General features: G+C 50.8%; 1 protein-coding gene across 2 annotated transcripts; it reads left to right on the top strand.

Annotated features, from left to right (window-relative positions):
• Positions 1–1,225: 1,225 nt before the first annotated feature.
• On the top strand, positions 1,226–11,793 carry LOC131395530 (membrane-spanning 4-domains subfamily A member 15). Of its 2 annotated transcripts, XM_058527397.1 has the most exons (6): positions 1,226–1,465; positions 4,208–4,330; positions 7,081–7,137; positions 9,137–9,229; positions 9,577–9,690; positions 10,714–11,793. In XM_058527397.1, the coding sequence occupies exons 1-6, from the start codon at positions 1,241–1,243 to the stop codon at positions 10,828–10,830; spliced, it is 729 nt and encodes a 242-aa protein (XP_058383380.1). In that variant the 5' UTR covers positions 1,226–1,240; the 3' UTR covers positions 10,831–11,793. The 2 variants fall into 2 exon arrangements, with proteins under 2 accessions (XP_058383380.1, XP_058383379.1); XM_058527396.1 differs by lacking the exon at positions 4,208–4,330 and having other exon boundaries at positions 1,241–1,465.
• Positions 11,794–17,250: the final 5,457 nt, after the last annotated feature.

Here is a 17,250-nt window from a genome sequence, read left to right as displayed (position 1 = left end):
AGGAGCCTCTGAGGACCCCTGCTGTAGGTCCAGGTCCTCCATGAAGACATCCCTGAGTTACACATTCAGGGTCGAATCAGTTCCTCCTCCCTCCACCCACCTCTCTCTTTCAGCAGTGGCCCTGCTCTCCCTCTGAGATGCTGTGAGGGAAGACATTCCGGCTTCCTTCGTCTTTGTATTCCCCTCCCAAGCTTGGTGCTCGGTAAATGCTCAAGAACGGTTTGTTGGACTGAAATGCAAACTTCTCTTGCTTGTCCTACTAGACTCTAAGCTCCTTGAGGGCATGGACTCTATGTCTGACCCCTGTTTAGATCCACACCTAAAGGATGGCTTTTATCAGGTTTGTGTGTGTTATTTCAACCTAACTCACACCAAACCCTATGAGATTGGTACCAGTGTTATCATTCCCATGTTACTAGGAAACTGAGGCAGGGGGAGGTGGCCGTCTTGCCCCACATCTCACAGTAGCTAGAGGGGCCAGGATCAAATCCTGCCTTCTATCTCCAGAGCTGCGTGCTGCACCAATTAATGCCGATGAGAAGGATGACTGTTTTAATTTCACTGTATAATCTGGCAGATTCATCACTCTGCTGTTTCCTAGTAAACTCACCTCCTAACAGCTGGGGGGCGCGGTCCACCAAAGTGTGTGCTCTGGCCAGCCACACAGGAACTTTCCATAATCCACGCATATCGACTACATTAATGGCAATGGCTTGGGTGACCAGAGAGAGAGCCTCTCACAGCAGGAAATCACCCTGAGGGATAATTTACACAAACTCAGTAGCGCAGCAGGGCTGTGGGACAGGAAATGGAGGGTGAGTTCCGGTCATGGGGTGGGGGACACAAGAAGTGTTGGCTCAGCTCTGCCTCGCACTAGCTGTGTGTTCTTGAGCAAGTCACTTGCCCTCTCTAGGGAAAGGAGGTTTAAATACATGCTCCTTCTACAGGTCCTTTTATGTAACAGCACAGACATTAAGAACATGGCTTCTAGTGTCAGAGAGACAAGAATTCAAGTCTTGACCTTGCCTCTCCCAGAGGCCCTTGACCTCGGATGTCCCTTCACTTCTCTGAGTAAAGCTTCCACACAGATGGTCAGAGGTCTTGGTGCCATCCTCAGGGGCTGCAGTGAGCAGAGGTGGGTAGGCATGTTGTTTATACTAAAAAGCTCTATGCAAATGTGTAACCATCATCGTATCATTATTATCCCCAGAGCCTCTGTGTCCCAGGCTCTCTGAGCACGATGTCCGCAGCTCCCGCCAGCAACGGGGTGTTTGTCGTCATCCCGCCCAGCAACGCCAGCGGCCTCCGCCCACCTCCACCCCTTCTGCCCGCCGCCATGTGCCAGCCTCCCGGGATGATGCAGTTTGAGGAGCCACCGCTGGGGGCGCAGACGCCGAGGGCCACTCAGCCGCCGGACCCGCGGCCCATGGAGACATTCCTGACCGGGGAGCCCAAAGCTCTAGGGGTAAGAACAGCTTCTGCGGACAACCGATGTGAGGCGAAGGTGCTGGGCAGGGAGGGAGAGCCCCAGCCCTGGAGCATTCACGCACACCTTGGAGAAGGGGCAGTTGATGAATACTTAGGATTCAGTCCTGCACCAGACAGACAAGGACCCTTCCCCAGCAGTGCTCAGAGAATAAATCAGTTAACAAATGACTAAGATAACTCCAAATAGGGTAATGAGGTCGAAAATGATGGATGGGGGAGGGGCAACACTAGCAGGAGTGGACAGGGAGGTATCTCTGGGGAGATGACATTGAAGCTAAAACCTAGATGCCAGGCTGAAGCCAGCCAAGGGAAGACCTGGGGACAAGGGCTCACCACGTAGAAGGAACAGCAAGTGCAAAGGCCTTGGGTGGGAATGAGTGCAGCTTGTTCAAGGGTGAAATGGAAGGTGGACATGGCTGGAATGTAATGAGCAAAGGAAGGAGGGGGATGAGATGAAGTTGAGGTGGTAGGCCAGGGCCAGCTCTGGGCTGACAGTCCATGGAAGATGGCCTCTAAGATCTTCTCCAATCTCAGATGGCCTGGAGATATTGGTCTCTGGAAGGAGATAAAATATTAGACAATTGATAGTTAGATGCACGTATTCATCTATATATACATGTATAGTGTCTTCAGTGTGTCCCTTGGCCTCAGTTTCTCCAAGTGGAAGATGAAAACATAGCTTATGCAGTGGTGATGATGATGATGGTTATGATGATGGTGATGGTGATGATCATGATGGTGATAGTGATGATCATAGTGGTGATGGTGATGGTGATGATCATGATGGTGATAGTGATGATCATGGTGGTGATGGTGAGGATGGTGATGATGATGGTGATGGTGATGATGATGATGATGATGATGATGACAGCTCTCATTTACTGAGCACCCCCTGAGACGTGCACACCCTGTGCCAAGGAATTTGCATGCATTGTCTCCTTCCATTCTCATTGCCACCTTGTGAGACAGGGATCCTAGTTCCTAGTTTCTGACAGATTAGGAAACTGAGGCTTGTCAAGGCTAAATCACTGGCCCAAGGCCACACAGCTGGTAAGTGGCATCCTGTACCTGAGGATGACCTGACTGTAAAGTTCTACTTTCAACCTCACTGCTCTGTAGCATCAAGGAGCTTTGGCTTGAACATTCTGGAATTTAGGATTCTACACTAAACGCTGCACCAAGTCCATGGGTGCACGAAGGGACTAGAGATAGTGAACAAAGATGGAGTCATCAATTGCTGGAATCCTGAAACCTCAGAGCAGACTCTGGGAACCGATGACCTCCAAAGGCATTTGACAAGACAAACACAAATTATTGAAAAGAATAAAAGTGGCAACTACAGATAGATGTTAGGGAGTGTCACTCAGGGAGAAGACTGCCAGCTTTAGAGTTACCTGGCCTGCCACTTCATAGCTGGGAGACGTCAGACAAGTTACTTAACATTTCTGAGACTTGTTTTCCTAATCTCCAAAATTAGGACAATAGTACCTACCTCATCATGTGAGGGTTCAATGAGATAATGGCCTTGGGGTGGGAATGAGTGTGGCTTGTTCAAGCATGAAATGGAAGATGGACATGGCTGGAATGTAATGAGCAAAGGAAGGAGGGAGATGATAAAACACCCAGCACATTGCTTAGCGTAGACAGGCATTTGGTGACCAGCAGCTGGTGTTTTGTGAGGACTAATGGCTGTAGCGGTGGTGGTTAGTGGCAGAAGAAGGACCTGCCGAGAAGGAAAGTGGCATTGGCAGCTGGGACACCACGCCCCATAAGGAAGCTGAGAAGATGAAAGACACGCAGCCAAAGAGAGAACAGAAGAGAGAAGATTCGAGAGGTCATGCCTATAAATATCCAAAGTCTTGACACTCATGTTAGAAAGACATATATGTTCCACATGACCCCAGAACATGATTCTAGTTGTTCACAGTCAGAACTACCCATAAATGGACCACGCAGGTTTGGGTGGTGAGCAGCTCATCATGGAAGGAGTCCACTTAAAAGTCAGGAGCTGGAAAGGGCTCCTGGATCAGGCAGAGGGTGAATTTAGGGGCTTCCCATGTCCCTTTCCAGTCACTTCTAGAATTCAATTGTTACCAAAAACATTTGGAAGAAATGTGGCAGAATTTACCAGAAGCACACATATCCTCATCCTTGGGAAAAACCATCCCACTTCCAGGCACGGATCAGTGGGGTGCCAGGAAACCACCTCTAAAAAACAAACAAAAAAACCCAAGTCCAGATTTCAGCTGGATGGGAAGCAGGTCCAACACGCGGCCGGATGGCTCAGAGATAGACGCTCAGATGAGAAAGATGCTCAAGGTGCTCTTCAGTGCAGGCTGTAGGGGGAGGAGGAAGGAAAAGGTGAGGCATTCAGCGCAGGGAATGCTGTGTCATTGAAATGAGGGCGAAGAAAACCAGGTAGCAACACACAGCGATGCTCGCGACGCGTAGGTCAGAGCACAAAGCAGGATGCAAACCCGTAGAGACAGGGAAAGAGAAGGGTGGGTCCCGCAGGCGGTGGGGAACTGGCTTTCCTTCTTAAAATGGTCTTTTGTGGCTGTTATAACGATGTTTCCTCAAGAGAACCAGAGTTTATTTCCGAGTCGCTGACCGTTCGCGGGGAGAGCGCAGGGCCGGGCCGCGCTCTCCTCGGCGGCCGGCAGGGGGCGCTGTGGAGCTGGCCCCGCCCGCCTGGCTGAGCCGCCGCCGCTCCTCGCAGACCGTCCAGATCCTCATCGGCCTCATCCACCTGGGCTTCGGCAGCGTGCTGCTCATGGTCCGCCGCGGCCACGTGGGGATGCTCTTCATCGAGGGCGGCGTCCCCTTCTGGGGAGGAGCCTGCGTGAGTGCCGGGGCCATCTGGGGGGCCGTGCCCAGGCTCGCATCTCCCCTCTGTGCCCACCCCTGACCACATTCTCCGGGGCACAGCTGCCCCTAGGCGGGGTGCTGAGCCTAAATCTAACTCCTACCTGCAAACTCTCATCATAAACCTGAGCCAGACTCCACTCCAAGGTACGAAAAGCTCCCAGCAAAGAGCCTAGCAGAGAAGGCTCCCAAAAAAGATGGGGTAAAAGGGTTGAGGGCAGGGGATAAGGACACTAACCACCCGTGTTACCTGGATCCTAAGCCTCACCCCGCATCCAGACCGGGGCCTGCAGAAACCCATCAGTTCCCCCTCATGGGTCCCAGCCCACCACTGAGCTCCGTGCCCTGGGAGTCTGACCAGCTCTGAAGCCCCTGAGCCTATTCCTCTGCCCATACCCCAGCTAACCTGGCTGCCTACCTCTGCTGGAGAATCAGGGGAGGGCATGTTATAATCTCCAACAGGAAGGGAGCACTGTAGCGTTTATAACATCGCTGTCTGCACCTGAGCCTCCCAGCCCCCAGGGGGAGCACAGGCTTTGGGGTCAGGCCAGTGGGATCTGAATCCCAGCTCCACTGGGTGTTACCACGAAGTCCTTTACGCAAGTCACCCAGTCTCAAGCCTCAGCTTCCCCGTCTAAGAATCAGGTCCCTAGTTCTGGTCCTGCTTTGAGGAAATCAAGAGCTAATGCTCTTGATTGGCTGGGAGCCAATCACCAGCCCTTGATTTTGCAGCAAATGGTGGCTATTACTTGCAACCATTCCCCCTTTAGAGAAAGTCAGAGACTTGCCTGAGAGGGACCTCCCTGGAGTGAGTGGTGGTTCCCAAACCCAGGGCACAGTGACTTCTTCCCCTGTGCCACGTGCCTCCAGCAAGAGCTCAGAATCTCCAAAAGTGGGTCCCAGGAAGGCCAAAGGAGCTGACACACAGCTAGAGCAGGATGGTCACCTGGCCGTGCTGCAGAGAGAGGCTCTGGTCTTTCAAATAGTCCTTAGTGACCCAAAGTTGGGGGAAAATGTCGGCAAATAGGAAGATCTAAGGGAGAAATTGCAACAGGGAGAAACAAAGGTGTCACTTTCTTCTCTGAGCTCCCTCCTGGCAGGCTGTGAGCGGAAATACGTATACCCAGGTAAAGATTTCAAAAATGGTGGAAGGAGAACAAAAACCCTGCTTTTCAATTATGGAGGACATCAGCATCTGGAGACCCTGACAGGGCGTGTGTGAGCTCCAACATTTAATCCTTCAGCTGGGTCTTCACATGGCTGATCTCCTGGGACCCCTGAAAGTACACATGAATTATGCACAGTTTTTCTAGAGAAAAGGTTCATAGCTTTCATCAGATGTTCCAAGGAGTCCTTAGTTGAATAATCCCAGAATCCTAGGAAGGAAGGATAAAATAGGATAAGAAGGAAAGAGGCGAGACAGCTGGAGTGTAATCCCAGCCAGGCCTCCTCTGTGTGACCCGGGGCAGGTCACTGCCTCTCTCTGGGGTTCAGCTTCTTTGTCAAAGAAACATAGTGTGTGTCTCCAGCCCTGAGAGCTGGACTCTGAATCTAGCTTCCATCTTGACATCTCCTCTTGATGTCAAAGAGGCAACTCTTAATGTATCAAAATTAAACTCCTGATCCCTACCCTGTTTCTCTACATCCCCCATCTCCTCATCTCAGCAAATGGCACCTCCATCCATCCAGATGCTACAACATCCCAAGTCATCCTAGACTCTTCTCTTGCCCACTCCACGTCCATACCACCAGCAGGTCCAGTCAGCTCACCCTCCCAGGCAAAGCTTGGAATTGTGCACATCTCCCCACCTCCACTACCATCACCCTGGTCCACACCACTGGGACAGCTGTAGTGGCTCCTTCCTGGTCCTGTCTGTCTCCATGTAATCCCAGGTTCTCCCCGACAGACTCCCACTGGCCTCTCCATGTGGTCTGTCCCCATGGTCTCTCCAACATGGCAGCCAAGGGCAAAGATGGAAGCTGCCAGGCCTTCTAAGCATTAGGCCCAGAACTGGCACCACTCCCGCTGCATTCTCTCAGCTAAGCCAGTCACAGGGCCAGCCCAGGTTCATGACACGAGGCAAGTGCCGAATACATGGGCGTCATGATGCGGGGTTCATTGGGAGCCATCTTCGGAGGCCAGCTTCTGAGCCAGCCTCTCCCACTCCCCCCAGCCCCAAATCCTTACATGTCCTGTGTCCTCTCCTTTGCATCTCAGCTCACAGAGCCCTTACCTGACCATTCAACCTCAAGTAACCCCAGTGATTCCTTATCATTACAGCTCCTGTCACTACCACCCATACTTCTGGATGTTTGTGCTAAGTGTCAGTCTTCCCCAGCTAGAACAGAAGCCCCATGAGAGCAGAGATCTTATCTGTCTTGCTCAACTCTGTTGTGTTGTTGGCACATACCTGCTGCTCAGTGAATGTTTGATGAGTGAATGTTTGAAGGAACAAATCCTTCCCTAGGAGGCTCCGATGATAGGTTGAAAATGAACACATTCATCTTGCAAGCTACAGCCCTACTTCCCTGGACAGTGGCCCCTGGTAACCAGGGGACACCCTGACAGAGAGATCCCAGAGCGTCTATCCAGGAGGCAGAGAAGGTGGCAGCCAAGAGGCTACCCTCGTCTCCCTAATACCCACGGCCTCGACAGAGCCCGGGCATGTTGTGCCCTGCCCAGTGTCCCAGCCGAAGCCTCACTGGGGTCCCCTCTTCCCCACACAGTTCATCATCTCTGGGTCCCTCTCAGTGGCAGCCGAGAAGAACCACATCAGCTGCCTGGTAAGTCTGAATGGGAGACCCAGGGGCAGAGGTGGGGCCACAGCTAGATTCCACTCCACTCTGCCCCCAAATACGCTCACTCGTTTGGCTCCTTCAACAAGCATTTCCTGGGGGGCCTGCTGAGTGCCAGGACAGGACAACACCCAGACGGCCCAGATACACTTTCAAAATACACTACAGGGCAGAAAGGAGGGTGCACAGATGAAGTGGTGATGGTCATTCAGAGAAAGAGGAGATACGAGAAGCCCTCCTGGAAGAGGAGACAGCTAAGCGGGGCCTTGGTGGACAGGCAGGATTTAGAATTACAGAGGGAAAAGCATGGGAAGGCAAGGAGGGGTCATGGGCAGGTTTGCTACGGAAACCATGTATGGCTCTGTTTGGCCAAGGCAAAGGTCTGGGAAGGGAAGTGGAAAGAACTTAGACGGAGAGATGTGGTAAGTCCAGATGGTGGAAGGCTCCGGCGCCTTCTGCGGGTACCAGGGAGAAGATAGAGGCCTTGAACAAGAGAGTGTTTCACGTCCCGCAGGGTCAAGTCCTTGCCTTGTGGAGCTTACATTCAGGTGTCTGGTAAGACATTCAAAAAACAGACTACCAAATAAGATAGTTACAGAGAGTGAAAAGTCTAAAAGGAATCCCATGGGATAGTGTGAGTGATTCTGCTCAGTTCGGACATTCAGTGCGCCCTGAGGAGGTGTCATGCAGCTCACTGTTCCGAGGGCGGCCACCACGGAGGAGCCCGGGGACCAGCATCCCAGGCCGGGAGATAACATGGGGAAGAGCCTGGGCATAGAGGTTGCAGAAGGGGCCAGGACGCTGGATTACAGCAGACAAGAGGCCGGGTGGAAGGAGATGAGCTAGGAGGGAGAGGTGGGGAGATGACTCAGGGCTGGAAGCGGAGTTTGGGTCTGATCCTAAGGGCAATGGGAAGTCACGGAGGGTTTAAGCATGGGAATGGTTGGCCTGTTTACATTCTTGAGAGCTGTCTGGTTCCTGGGTGGAGAATGGATTATAGCAGGGCAGGACTGGCCACGGGGGGCCCTCAGTACCAAAGCCAATGTCCCCCCAGACTGTAAAGTCCAGGAGGGCAGGAACCTGACATGCTCTCCCCCATGCTCACAGCTCCTCTGACAGTGCCTGGCGGGCCGCAGGTGCTTAACAGAAGTCTGTTGGATTAATTAATCAATTAATTGATTTCCTGTGAGGCTGCTCTGGTCTCAGTGACCTCCTTGCTGTCATCAAAAAAGAAAGTCAGGGGTCTTTGAACCTGAGCAGGTCCTGCAATCCCCACCCACCCATGAGTGGTGCCCCCTTTAAGGCCAGGGCTGTTTACCCAGAAGGCTTCAGCTACTGGGTCAAAAGAGCATCAGGTTCTGGCTGCATGGGCAGGGTGACCCCTGAGTGGTCACCTGGACCACCCGGGGATCCACTTGCCCTGAAGCCCTGGGGCTCCAGGTGAGGGCTCGGCCCACCCCAACCTCAGGCTCCCAGCACCTGCCTCATCTCTCCCCTGCCCAGTGGCCTGCCAGGATCTGCAGTGCCTTGCTCTGCTGGGACCTCGTGGAAATGACTCCAACTCCTCTCTAAGCCAGGCCTGAGTGTCCACAGCAGAGGGCCTGCCCCCAAACCCGGCCCCAGGGTGCAGGGTGCCCCTGCAGGGTGCTCAGCTTGGGCATGGGGGCACAGTGAGCGGTGAGCAAGGAGCCTGCCGCAAACCCCACCCAGAGAGGCCACGACAGAGATCGGGCCCTCTGCCTAGCAGCTTCTGAGAAGATGACAAAAGGTAAAGGAGGCCATTCTCCTGAGGTCCTGGGGAAGGATAGCAGGAAAGGAGAGGGGTCAACAAGAACACGGGCATGAGCGTCAGTGCGGCCACTGCCCCCAGGCCGCAAAGGGCTGGGTGTGGGAGGCTCAGGCGGGGATGGCTGTTGCCTCTTATCCTTTCTCCTTCTCCTCGCCTCTTCCCTCTGCTCCTTTGCCTCCTTCCCTCTCCCTCCTGCAGGTGAGAAGCAGCCTGGGGACCAACATCCTCAGTGCCATGGCGGCCTTTGCCGGGACGGCCATTCTGCTCATGGATTTTGGTGTCACTAGCTGGGTGTGTGTCAGACACTCTGCGGAGTGGGTAAACCTGGAGAGTGAGGAGCCGTATCCAGGAGGTGGGGGCGGCGAGAGTCTGCAGCACCAGGAGGCCCGGGCATTAGCGGGGCCTACCAGTCCCAATAGACCCCATGAGTATATTGACCCTACCCCAAGAATGGATGGGAGGCAGCCTGGTAGAACAAAGGGGAGGGCACAGGACGGGCAGCAGGAGGGCTGGCCCCAGCTCCAGCTCTGCCACCAACTGGCTGTGTGACCTTGCATAAGTTATTTTCACTCTGGGCCCCTTTCCTCCTCTATTCTAGAATTCCCGTCTTACCTTGACTGTGGGTTTTTCATCCCCAGGATGTGGGCAGAGGCTACCTGGCCGTGCTTACTATCTTCACCGTCCTAGAGTTCTTCATCGCAGTCGTCGTCACCCACTTTGGGTGCCAAGCCACCCACGCTCAGGCCAACGAGGTGAGAACTTCCACCCCACGCCCACCCCCAACCTGGGCCTCTGAGGAAGGCTGTTGGCTGGGAAGGCTCTCTGCTTCCAGCCCCTCCTGTCTTCCCTCTAGGAAGCCATCTGGAGGGACTGAGCTGCCATGAGCTCCAGGCTCTTACATATGGGGAACCCAAAAAAGTCTTTGCTTTTTTAGGAAAATACATAGGACTATTTTCCTCATGGCCACTAAGGGGGCGCCAGCACCAGTGGACCAGCTGCTCTGTGAGCCTTGATGCAGAGCAGTGATGCAGGGGACCAAGGAGAGGGCTGTACTGGGATAAGCAGGACTTCTCCAGAAGTTCAGGGGCCATGAGGGAAACAGGGGGCATCAGAAAGGGGCAGCATGACTCAAGTGGAAATTGAGCTTAGTTTCCAAAAACTGGAGGACTGTGAAGATGGAAAGGGGGTGGACGAGGGTATTCGTGGCAGGGGAACCAGTTGGAGAAAAGCCTACCTTTGGCAGGAAAATGCAGGCCATGGCGTGGCGTGCTGCTTCAGAGGTGGCTTCGTGCAAGATGGGAGGTGAGGCTATCGAAAGTCTTTGAGCAGAGAAATAAATGATCAAAGGGGAGAGTGAGTAGAGTGGGATTCGGGGAAATCAAGAGGGTTTGTCCACTGTTGGGGGTGGAGGGGCGGAGAGGAGGGGCTGGAGGCAGGGAGGCTGCGAGGGGGCCAGTGCAGTGGTATGCAAGCCTAGAACCAGTGCTGGGGCAGACCAGAGAGAAAGAACTCCAGAACTTTAGTTCCTAGAGAAATGGGACTTTCGTCTGTTTTCTTTACTGCTGTACTCCCAACGCCTGGGTCATAGTTGGCTCCAGTAAATATTTTTTGACATTAGTTGAACAGGTGACAGTTCTGAGTCACCCATTCGGACTTGCAGAATTCATTACGAGGGCGCTGTTCTCAGAATCCCCACAAGGGGGCACTATTGCCGCACCTCCTTCATTGCGCCAGCGCCGTCTAGGACCGTCACCGGGTTTTCTTTTTCTTTGCAGCCCGTCGTTTTCCTGCCGAACGCCTTCAGCACAGACTTCAACATCCCCAGCCCGGCAGCCTCTCCACCCCCTGCCTATGACAATGTGGCATATATGGCCAAGGAGTCGTCCGAGTAGATGGTCACTCTAGCCCCCTGGAGTCCAGCCTTTCCCCTCTGGGCCCAGCCTCTCCCCACCCCCATCTTGATAATGGAGGGCAGCCTGCCACGCCCCCCCCCAATCCTCACGTATTGTGGCACACGAGTGAGGTGTTCCCCGGGGACGTCTGTCCCGCCCAATTCTTGCAGTGGTTTCTGTCCTAAAAGAGATAGTTGATGTCAGGGGTGTGTGTCCCTCAGCTCCCTGGCCCCGTCACCCCTCTGGATATGCCCCTGTGTGCTGCTCTGCATTTCTCTCTGCTCACTTGGGGAAACCCTGGACCACTGAGAGACGGGTTTGAGGGCTACCCTGACCCTCAGGCCTTGGGAAGGTCATTAAGCTCAGAAAGCCCAGAATCTCCAGAAGGGAGTACTGAGTCCAAATGCTGAGGCCACACAGTCGGCAGTGGCCTGACCTTGGGTGTTTGGGCTCCAGGACCAACTCTGTCCTTTGTAATCTGCTGCCACATCATTGGGCTCCAATTTTCCCACCTGGAAACTAAAGTGTTGAACTAGATGACATATAAGGGCCTTCCAGCTCCCCTGGGCTCCTTTGAAGTCCTGGGTCTAAGTCAGGTGTTGTCCCCCCACTGCCTCCAGAAATGCTCATTTTCCTTATCTGTAAAATGGTTGGTATTGACTCCAGCCCTTCCCAGCTCCCAGGGTTGGGGAGGTTGCAGGGGAGGGCAGAAGCCAGCGCAGTGCACCTCGGTCAATACCCACAGGTGCACAGCTATGGTGGCCCCTCCTCCAGGAGGCTCAGGTGCCCCCTGTGCCTTTCAGCACCCCCTCCCACTCCCCCAGCCTGAGGAGCAAGGCTGGCCCTGAAGGTTACCATGAGCTGGGCTGGGTCTCCAGGCCAAGGAGACACCTCCCCCTGATATTCAGAGACCCTGGCAGGTGGCTCGTCTCGACCACACCACAGAGGGAAATAAACAGCGTGGCTTACATTTTGAGCTGGTCTCATTGCAATTACTTTTTCTTTTTAACTTCAGGAGCTTCGAAGGGTTGTCCCTTATTTATCAAAAGACCTGGGTAACTGTCCCATTGTCACAGCAAAAGGGCATCTCTGAGTGCTGGGCTCTGTGTGGAGTGATCCTTACACTTGTTCTGTCCCCACCTGAGCCCAAATAAGCAGGCATTCATATCCCCTCTCTGCAAGTGAGGACCCAGAAGCTTGAAGAGGTTAAATCATGTGCCCAAGGCCACCAAGCTAGTAAGAGGCAATGCTGGGATTTGAACCCAGCTCCATGTGACGGGAGAGTCTGTGCTCTTAGTACATGGCTCCCAAGTCCAAACCCAAGTACCTTCCACCAACCCCTTCCCCTCCTTCTTCCTGATTCTTCAGCCCAAAGACTGGGACAAGACTGCATTCCTCAGCACCCCCACTTCTTCATCTAACAAACTCCTGCTCCTCCTTCAAAACCCTATATTAATATTGCCCCTTCTGTGAGGTCTTCCCAAAGAAGGGTAGTTGGCTAGGTGGCTAAGTGCTATTCAGCCACAGAGCTGGAACAAGCAAGGCCCCCTTTAAGGAGCCACTTGCTCCCAGCGTCTTGCAAGTGCAGAGTTGGGGTGGGGCGTACAACAAGCTTTGGCTTTCAAAATCGAGAGAGGAATCTTGAGGACTTAGAGCTGAAAGTTTCAGACCACAAAGTATAGAGTTGGGGGAAACAAGTTTGCAAATTTTAGACCAGTTTTCCTGCCACATGTAGAGGAGATTCGAGACATCACTGAACAGAGGGAAGATGTTTGGAGAGAGGGAGGGAGGAAGGAAGAACAAGGAGGAAGAGAAGGCATAGCGCCCGGCTGGGATTACCACCATCTGGCCCCTGTAGACTGAGTCCCTCAGGAGGTGTGGGGGCCAAAAACCACAGATCAATTAGGAGGAATTAAAGAGCTGGGTGCTTTTTCATTTCCCAGGCTGGAACCTAAGGAGACTGCAAGAGATGTCCCTAGAGATGCCCTATGTCCAGACAGCAGGGAGCCAAAATGTGGAGTAGATGTGGCTGAGGGCTGTGCCCATGACACAACACGAAGTCCTACACTCCCATGTGGATATAAGTAAAAGCATCAGAAAGCTTTCTGTGTCCCCAAGGGGGAAGCAGAAGAGGCTGAGTGAGTTGAAGTTCAACGTGGATTGCATGGGACTGTCGCTTTAGAGCAAATAAGAGTGGAGACAGGGGCCACCAGGGAGAGACCAGCAAAGATAAACCACACCTCCAGAGGCCATGAAGGATCACAGCTTGGGGATTAGAAGTCACAGGAAGTGACTGAGTTATCCTTAATTAGCAAAATTAAATTCTCTACCATGTAACTACCATGAAGAAGAAAAAGAATTCTGAAAACCATAACACATTACTAAGAGACATTAACGAAGATCTAAATAAATGAAGAGATATACCATGTTCATGGATTGGAAAGCTCAAAATTTTGTTAAAATGCCATTTATCTCCAAAATGTATCTATAGATTCAATACAATCCCATTCAAAATTCCAACAGTTTATTTTGGGGGAAATTGACAAGCTAATTCTAAAATTCACATGCAAATTCAAAGGATCTAAAATATTCAAGAAAAACTTAATGTTGGACTTAAACTACCAGATTTCAAAACTTACTATAAAGTAATAAGCCCCAAGACAGCATAGTTTTAGTGCAAAATAGACAAATAGATCAATGGATTAGAAAGCCCAAAAACAGACCCTCACATATATGCTTCACTTGATTTATGACAAAGGCTCAAGAGCACATCAGTGGAGAAAAGATGTTCTTCTCAATAAATAGTGCTGGAACAAATGGATATTCGTATAGAAAAAAAATGAACCTTAATTCCTACATCACACTATACATAAAAATTAATTCAAGATGGGTCGTAGACCTAAATTTGAAAACTAAAACATGCTTCTAAAAAAAAATTAGGAAAATATCTTTATTACTTTGGGATAAGCAAAGGTGTCCCAAATTGGACACAAAAAATCACTAATAAAATAAAAGATTGATAAATGAGTGTTTATTAAAATTAAAAACTTCTGTTTATCAAAAAACACCATGATAAGTGTGAAAATACTCCACAGACTGGGAGAAGATTTTGAAATACATAATACCTGATAGAGGACTCATACGCAAAATATATAAATAACTCCCGAAAATAAATAAGAAAAAGAGAGACAACTCTATGGAAAATGGGCAAAGAACTTAAACAGACACTTCACCAAAAAATGATATCTAAATAGCCAATTAGTGTGTTCAACATCATTACTCATTAGAGAAATACAAATTAAAACCACAACGAGTTACCACAACAAGCCAAAATGGCTAAAATTAAAAAGACAGGCTATACAAGTCTTGATGAGTTTGGGGAGCTCATCTTCTTCCACATTGCTGGTGGGAGTATAATTTGATAGAACCACGCTGGAAAAAATGCTTGGCAGGACCTGCTAAAGCATACAATATAACCCAACAATTCTATTCCTGGATATATACCTAACAGAAATGAGTGAGGATCTGGCCTGGTGGTGCAAGTGATTAAGTACACGCACTCCGCTGCGGCAGCCTGGGGTTCACTGGTTCGGAACCCTGGGCATGCACCGACGCATTGCTTGTCAAGCCACACTGTGGTGGTGTCCCATATAAAGTGGAGGAAGATGGGCATGGATGTTAGCCCAGAGCCAGTCTTCCTCAGCAAAAAGAGGAGGATTGGCAGATGTTAGCTCAGGGCCGATCTTCCTCACAAAAAAAAAAAAAAAGAAGAAGAAAGGGAGGAATGAGTGAATATGTCCACCAAAAGATATGTACAAGAGTTTTTAATGACAGCTTTACTCATAATAGGCCAAAACTTGAAACATTTCAAACGTTCATCAACAATAGAACAGGCAAATAAATTGTGGCATATTCATTAAAAAATGAATAAATAAGAAAGAACAAACTACTGACACATCTAACACATGGATAAATCTCTGAGTGAAAGGACATACAGTGCTATTCCATTGATACGAATTTCAAGAACAGGCGTCATAAACTGATGGAGATAGAAGTCAGCACAGTGGTTTTGCCCTAGAGAGAGATTGTACCAACTGAGTAGGGCATGAGACAGCCTTCTGGGGCATGGGAAATGCTCTAGATCTTGATCTGGGTGATGGTTATGTGGGTGTATACATAGATAAAAATTCATCAAGCTATACATATTTATGCATTTTATGTAATCACCTCAGTTTTTTAGAAGTAGGAGAAAAAGAAACAGAAAAAGTTACCGTCTGAGTTACCTATTTCTATGTAACAAGTTACCACAATGTCTCAAAGCAGCACACATTTATTATCTCACAGTTTCTGTGGTCAGAATCCACCTGGGGTCTCACAAGGCTGCAATCAAGGTTGGATCCAGGGCTGCATTCTCATCTGGATGCTCGACTGGGGAAGAACCCACTTCCAAGCTCACACAGGTTGATGGCAGAACTCATTTCCTTGTGGATATGAGATTGAGGGCCTCAGCTTCTTCCTGTCAGCTGTCAGCCTCCCTCAGACCCCAGAGTCTACCCTCAGCTCCTTGCCACCTGGGCCCCAGCACATGGCCATTACTTCTCCATCGCCAGCTAGAGAGACAATCTCTAGAGTAAGTCTGCTAGCAAGATGAAGACTCATGTAACAATGTAATTATGGAAGTGACATCTCATAATCTTTGCAATAGTCTATCAGTTAGAAGCACAACACAGGTCCCACCCACACTCAAGGGGCAGGTTAGCGGGGGTCATCTTGGAATCTGTCCACCACAGTTACACTTTTGCCCATTTAAGTTTTGTGAATGTGAAAATGCAATGTGTTTCTTTCTCTCCCAGCTTAAAAAGCCCTATATTGACCCCCTAAACCCCTTCGGCTGTGGATTTATTTTCCTCTTCTCCTTAATAGATTCTATTTCCTCACCTCCCACTCACTCCACTGAAATTCCTGTCTCCAAGGCTGTTGTCATTGACTTCATTGTCACCAAAACCAATGGGCTTTTTTAAATCCTTGTTTTAATAATAACAACTCCATCCATTTATTCACTGTTGCATACCCTAGACTCTCCTCTACACTCTGCACATTCCCTAGGTGATCGCATCTGCTGCTTTGGTTTCATTTAATGTTTTATTCAGCAGTTGTTTATTGAATGCCTACTTAGGGGCTGGGGATGCCAGATATTAGCCAAAGTCCCTGCTCTCATGGGACCATCTATCACTATCCTGACAGTTCCCAAATCTCTCCCTCCCACCCAGATCTCTTCTCTGAGCCAGCTTCAGCATCTACTTTCATGCCCCACTGAAAAGGCATTTACATCTTCTCTTCCAACTCAAACCACTTGTCAATCAATGTCACTACTGACTTGGCTGCCCAAGCAGAAACAGAGTATCATTCTGGGTTCCTCCCCTCCCTCAGCCTCATATATAATCATCCTTTGCTAATTCTCCTCATTCTAGCTTTCTCAACTCAGTCCACTCTTCCCATCACCTGTGGCCTGCTTTTGTCTTTCCCCTGCATCATGGCATCAGCCTCCCGGCCTCCTAACCTGTGTCCTCAGCTCCAAGCTGGCCCAACCCATCCCTGGGCTAGATAACAGCCAGAGGGATTTTTCTAAAGTATAAAAGCAATAGTGTTGTTGTTCAGCCTAAAGTCATTTGGGGCTCTCTTTTGCCCTCAGGCTAAAGTCCAAATGCTCTGGCAAGTTTACAAAGCCCAGGAGACGTGGCCCACTCACCTCTCCAGCCTTATCTCTCCTCATCCTCTCTTACACTTGACCCACAGTCATACCGATCACGGGAGACCCCTCTGCCTGGAGTGCTGTCCCTGCCTGCCCCTCACTCTCCTATTTGTCTCACTTAACTCCCAACCCTCCTCAGACCTCAGTGTGGACACCACTTCCTCCAGGAAGCCTTACCTGGTCTCATCCTTCTCTCCTCCTTCTAGGTGAGCTGGCCTCTGCTGGGCTCTAGGCACACCGCATGTCCAGGGTCACTTCACTCCACTGCATGTCCAGGGTCACCTCACTTCACCACATGTCCAGGGTCACCTCACCTCACCACATGCCCAGGGACACCTCACTTCACCGCATGTCCAGGGTCACCTCACTTCATGGCACATCCAGGGTCACCTCACTTCACCGCATATCCAGGGTCACCTCACTTCACCTCATGTCCTGGGTCACCTCACTTCATGGCACATCCAGGGACACCTCACTTCACGACATGTCCAGGGTCACCTCACTTCACTGCATATCCAGGGTCACTTCACTTCACTGTATATCCAGGGTCACCTCACTTCACTGCATATCCAGGGTCACCTCACTTCACCACATGCCGAGTGACACCTCACTTCACTGCATATTGAGGGTCACTTCACTTCACTGCACATCCAGGGTCACCTCACTTC

The sequence above is a fragment of the Diceros bicornis genome, chromosome 31 (genome assembly GCF_020826845.1).
Source record: "Diceros bicornis minor isolate mBicDic1 chromosome 31, mDicBic1.mat.cur, whole genome shotgun sequence".
Classification (NCBI taxonomy): Eukaryota; Metazoa; Chordata; class Mammalia; order Perissodactyla; family Rhinocerotidae; genus Diceros; species Diceros bicornis.
This window is presented reverse-complemented; position numbering and strand designations above follow the sequence as displayed.

Coding starts and splice junctions, on each gene's coding strand:
- LOC131395530 (XM_058527397.1), top strand. CDS start 1,241: ATGTCCGCAGCTCCCGCCAGCAACGGGGTGTTTGTCGTCATCCCGCCC. Junction 7,138..9,136: donor AGAACCACATCAGCTGCCTG/GTAAGTCTGAAT, acceptor TCCCTCCTGCAG/GTGAGAAGCAGCCTGGGGAC. Junction 9,691..10,713: donor CCCACGCTCAGGCCAACGAG/GTGAGAACTTCC, acceptor TTTTCTTTGCAG/CCCGTCGTTTTCCTGCCGAA.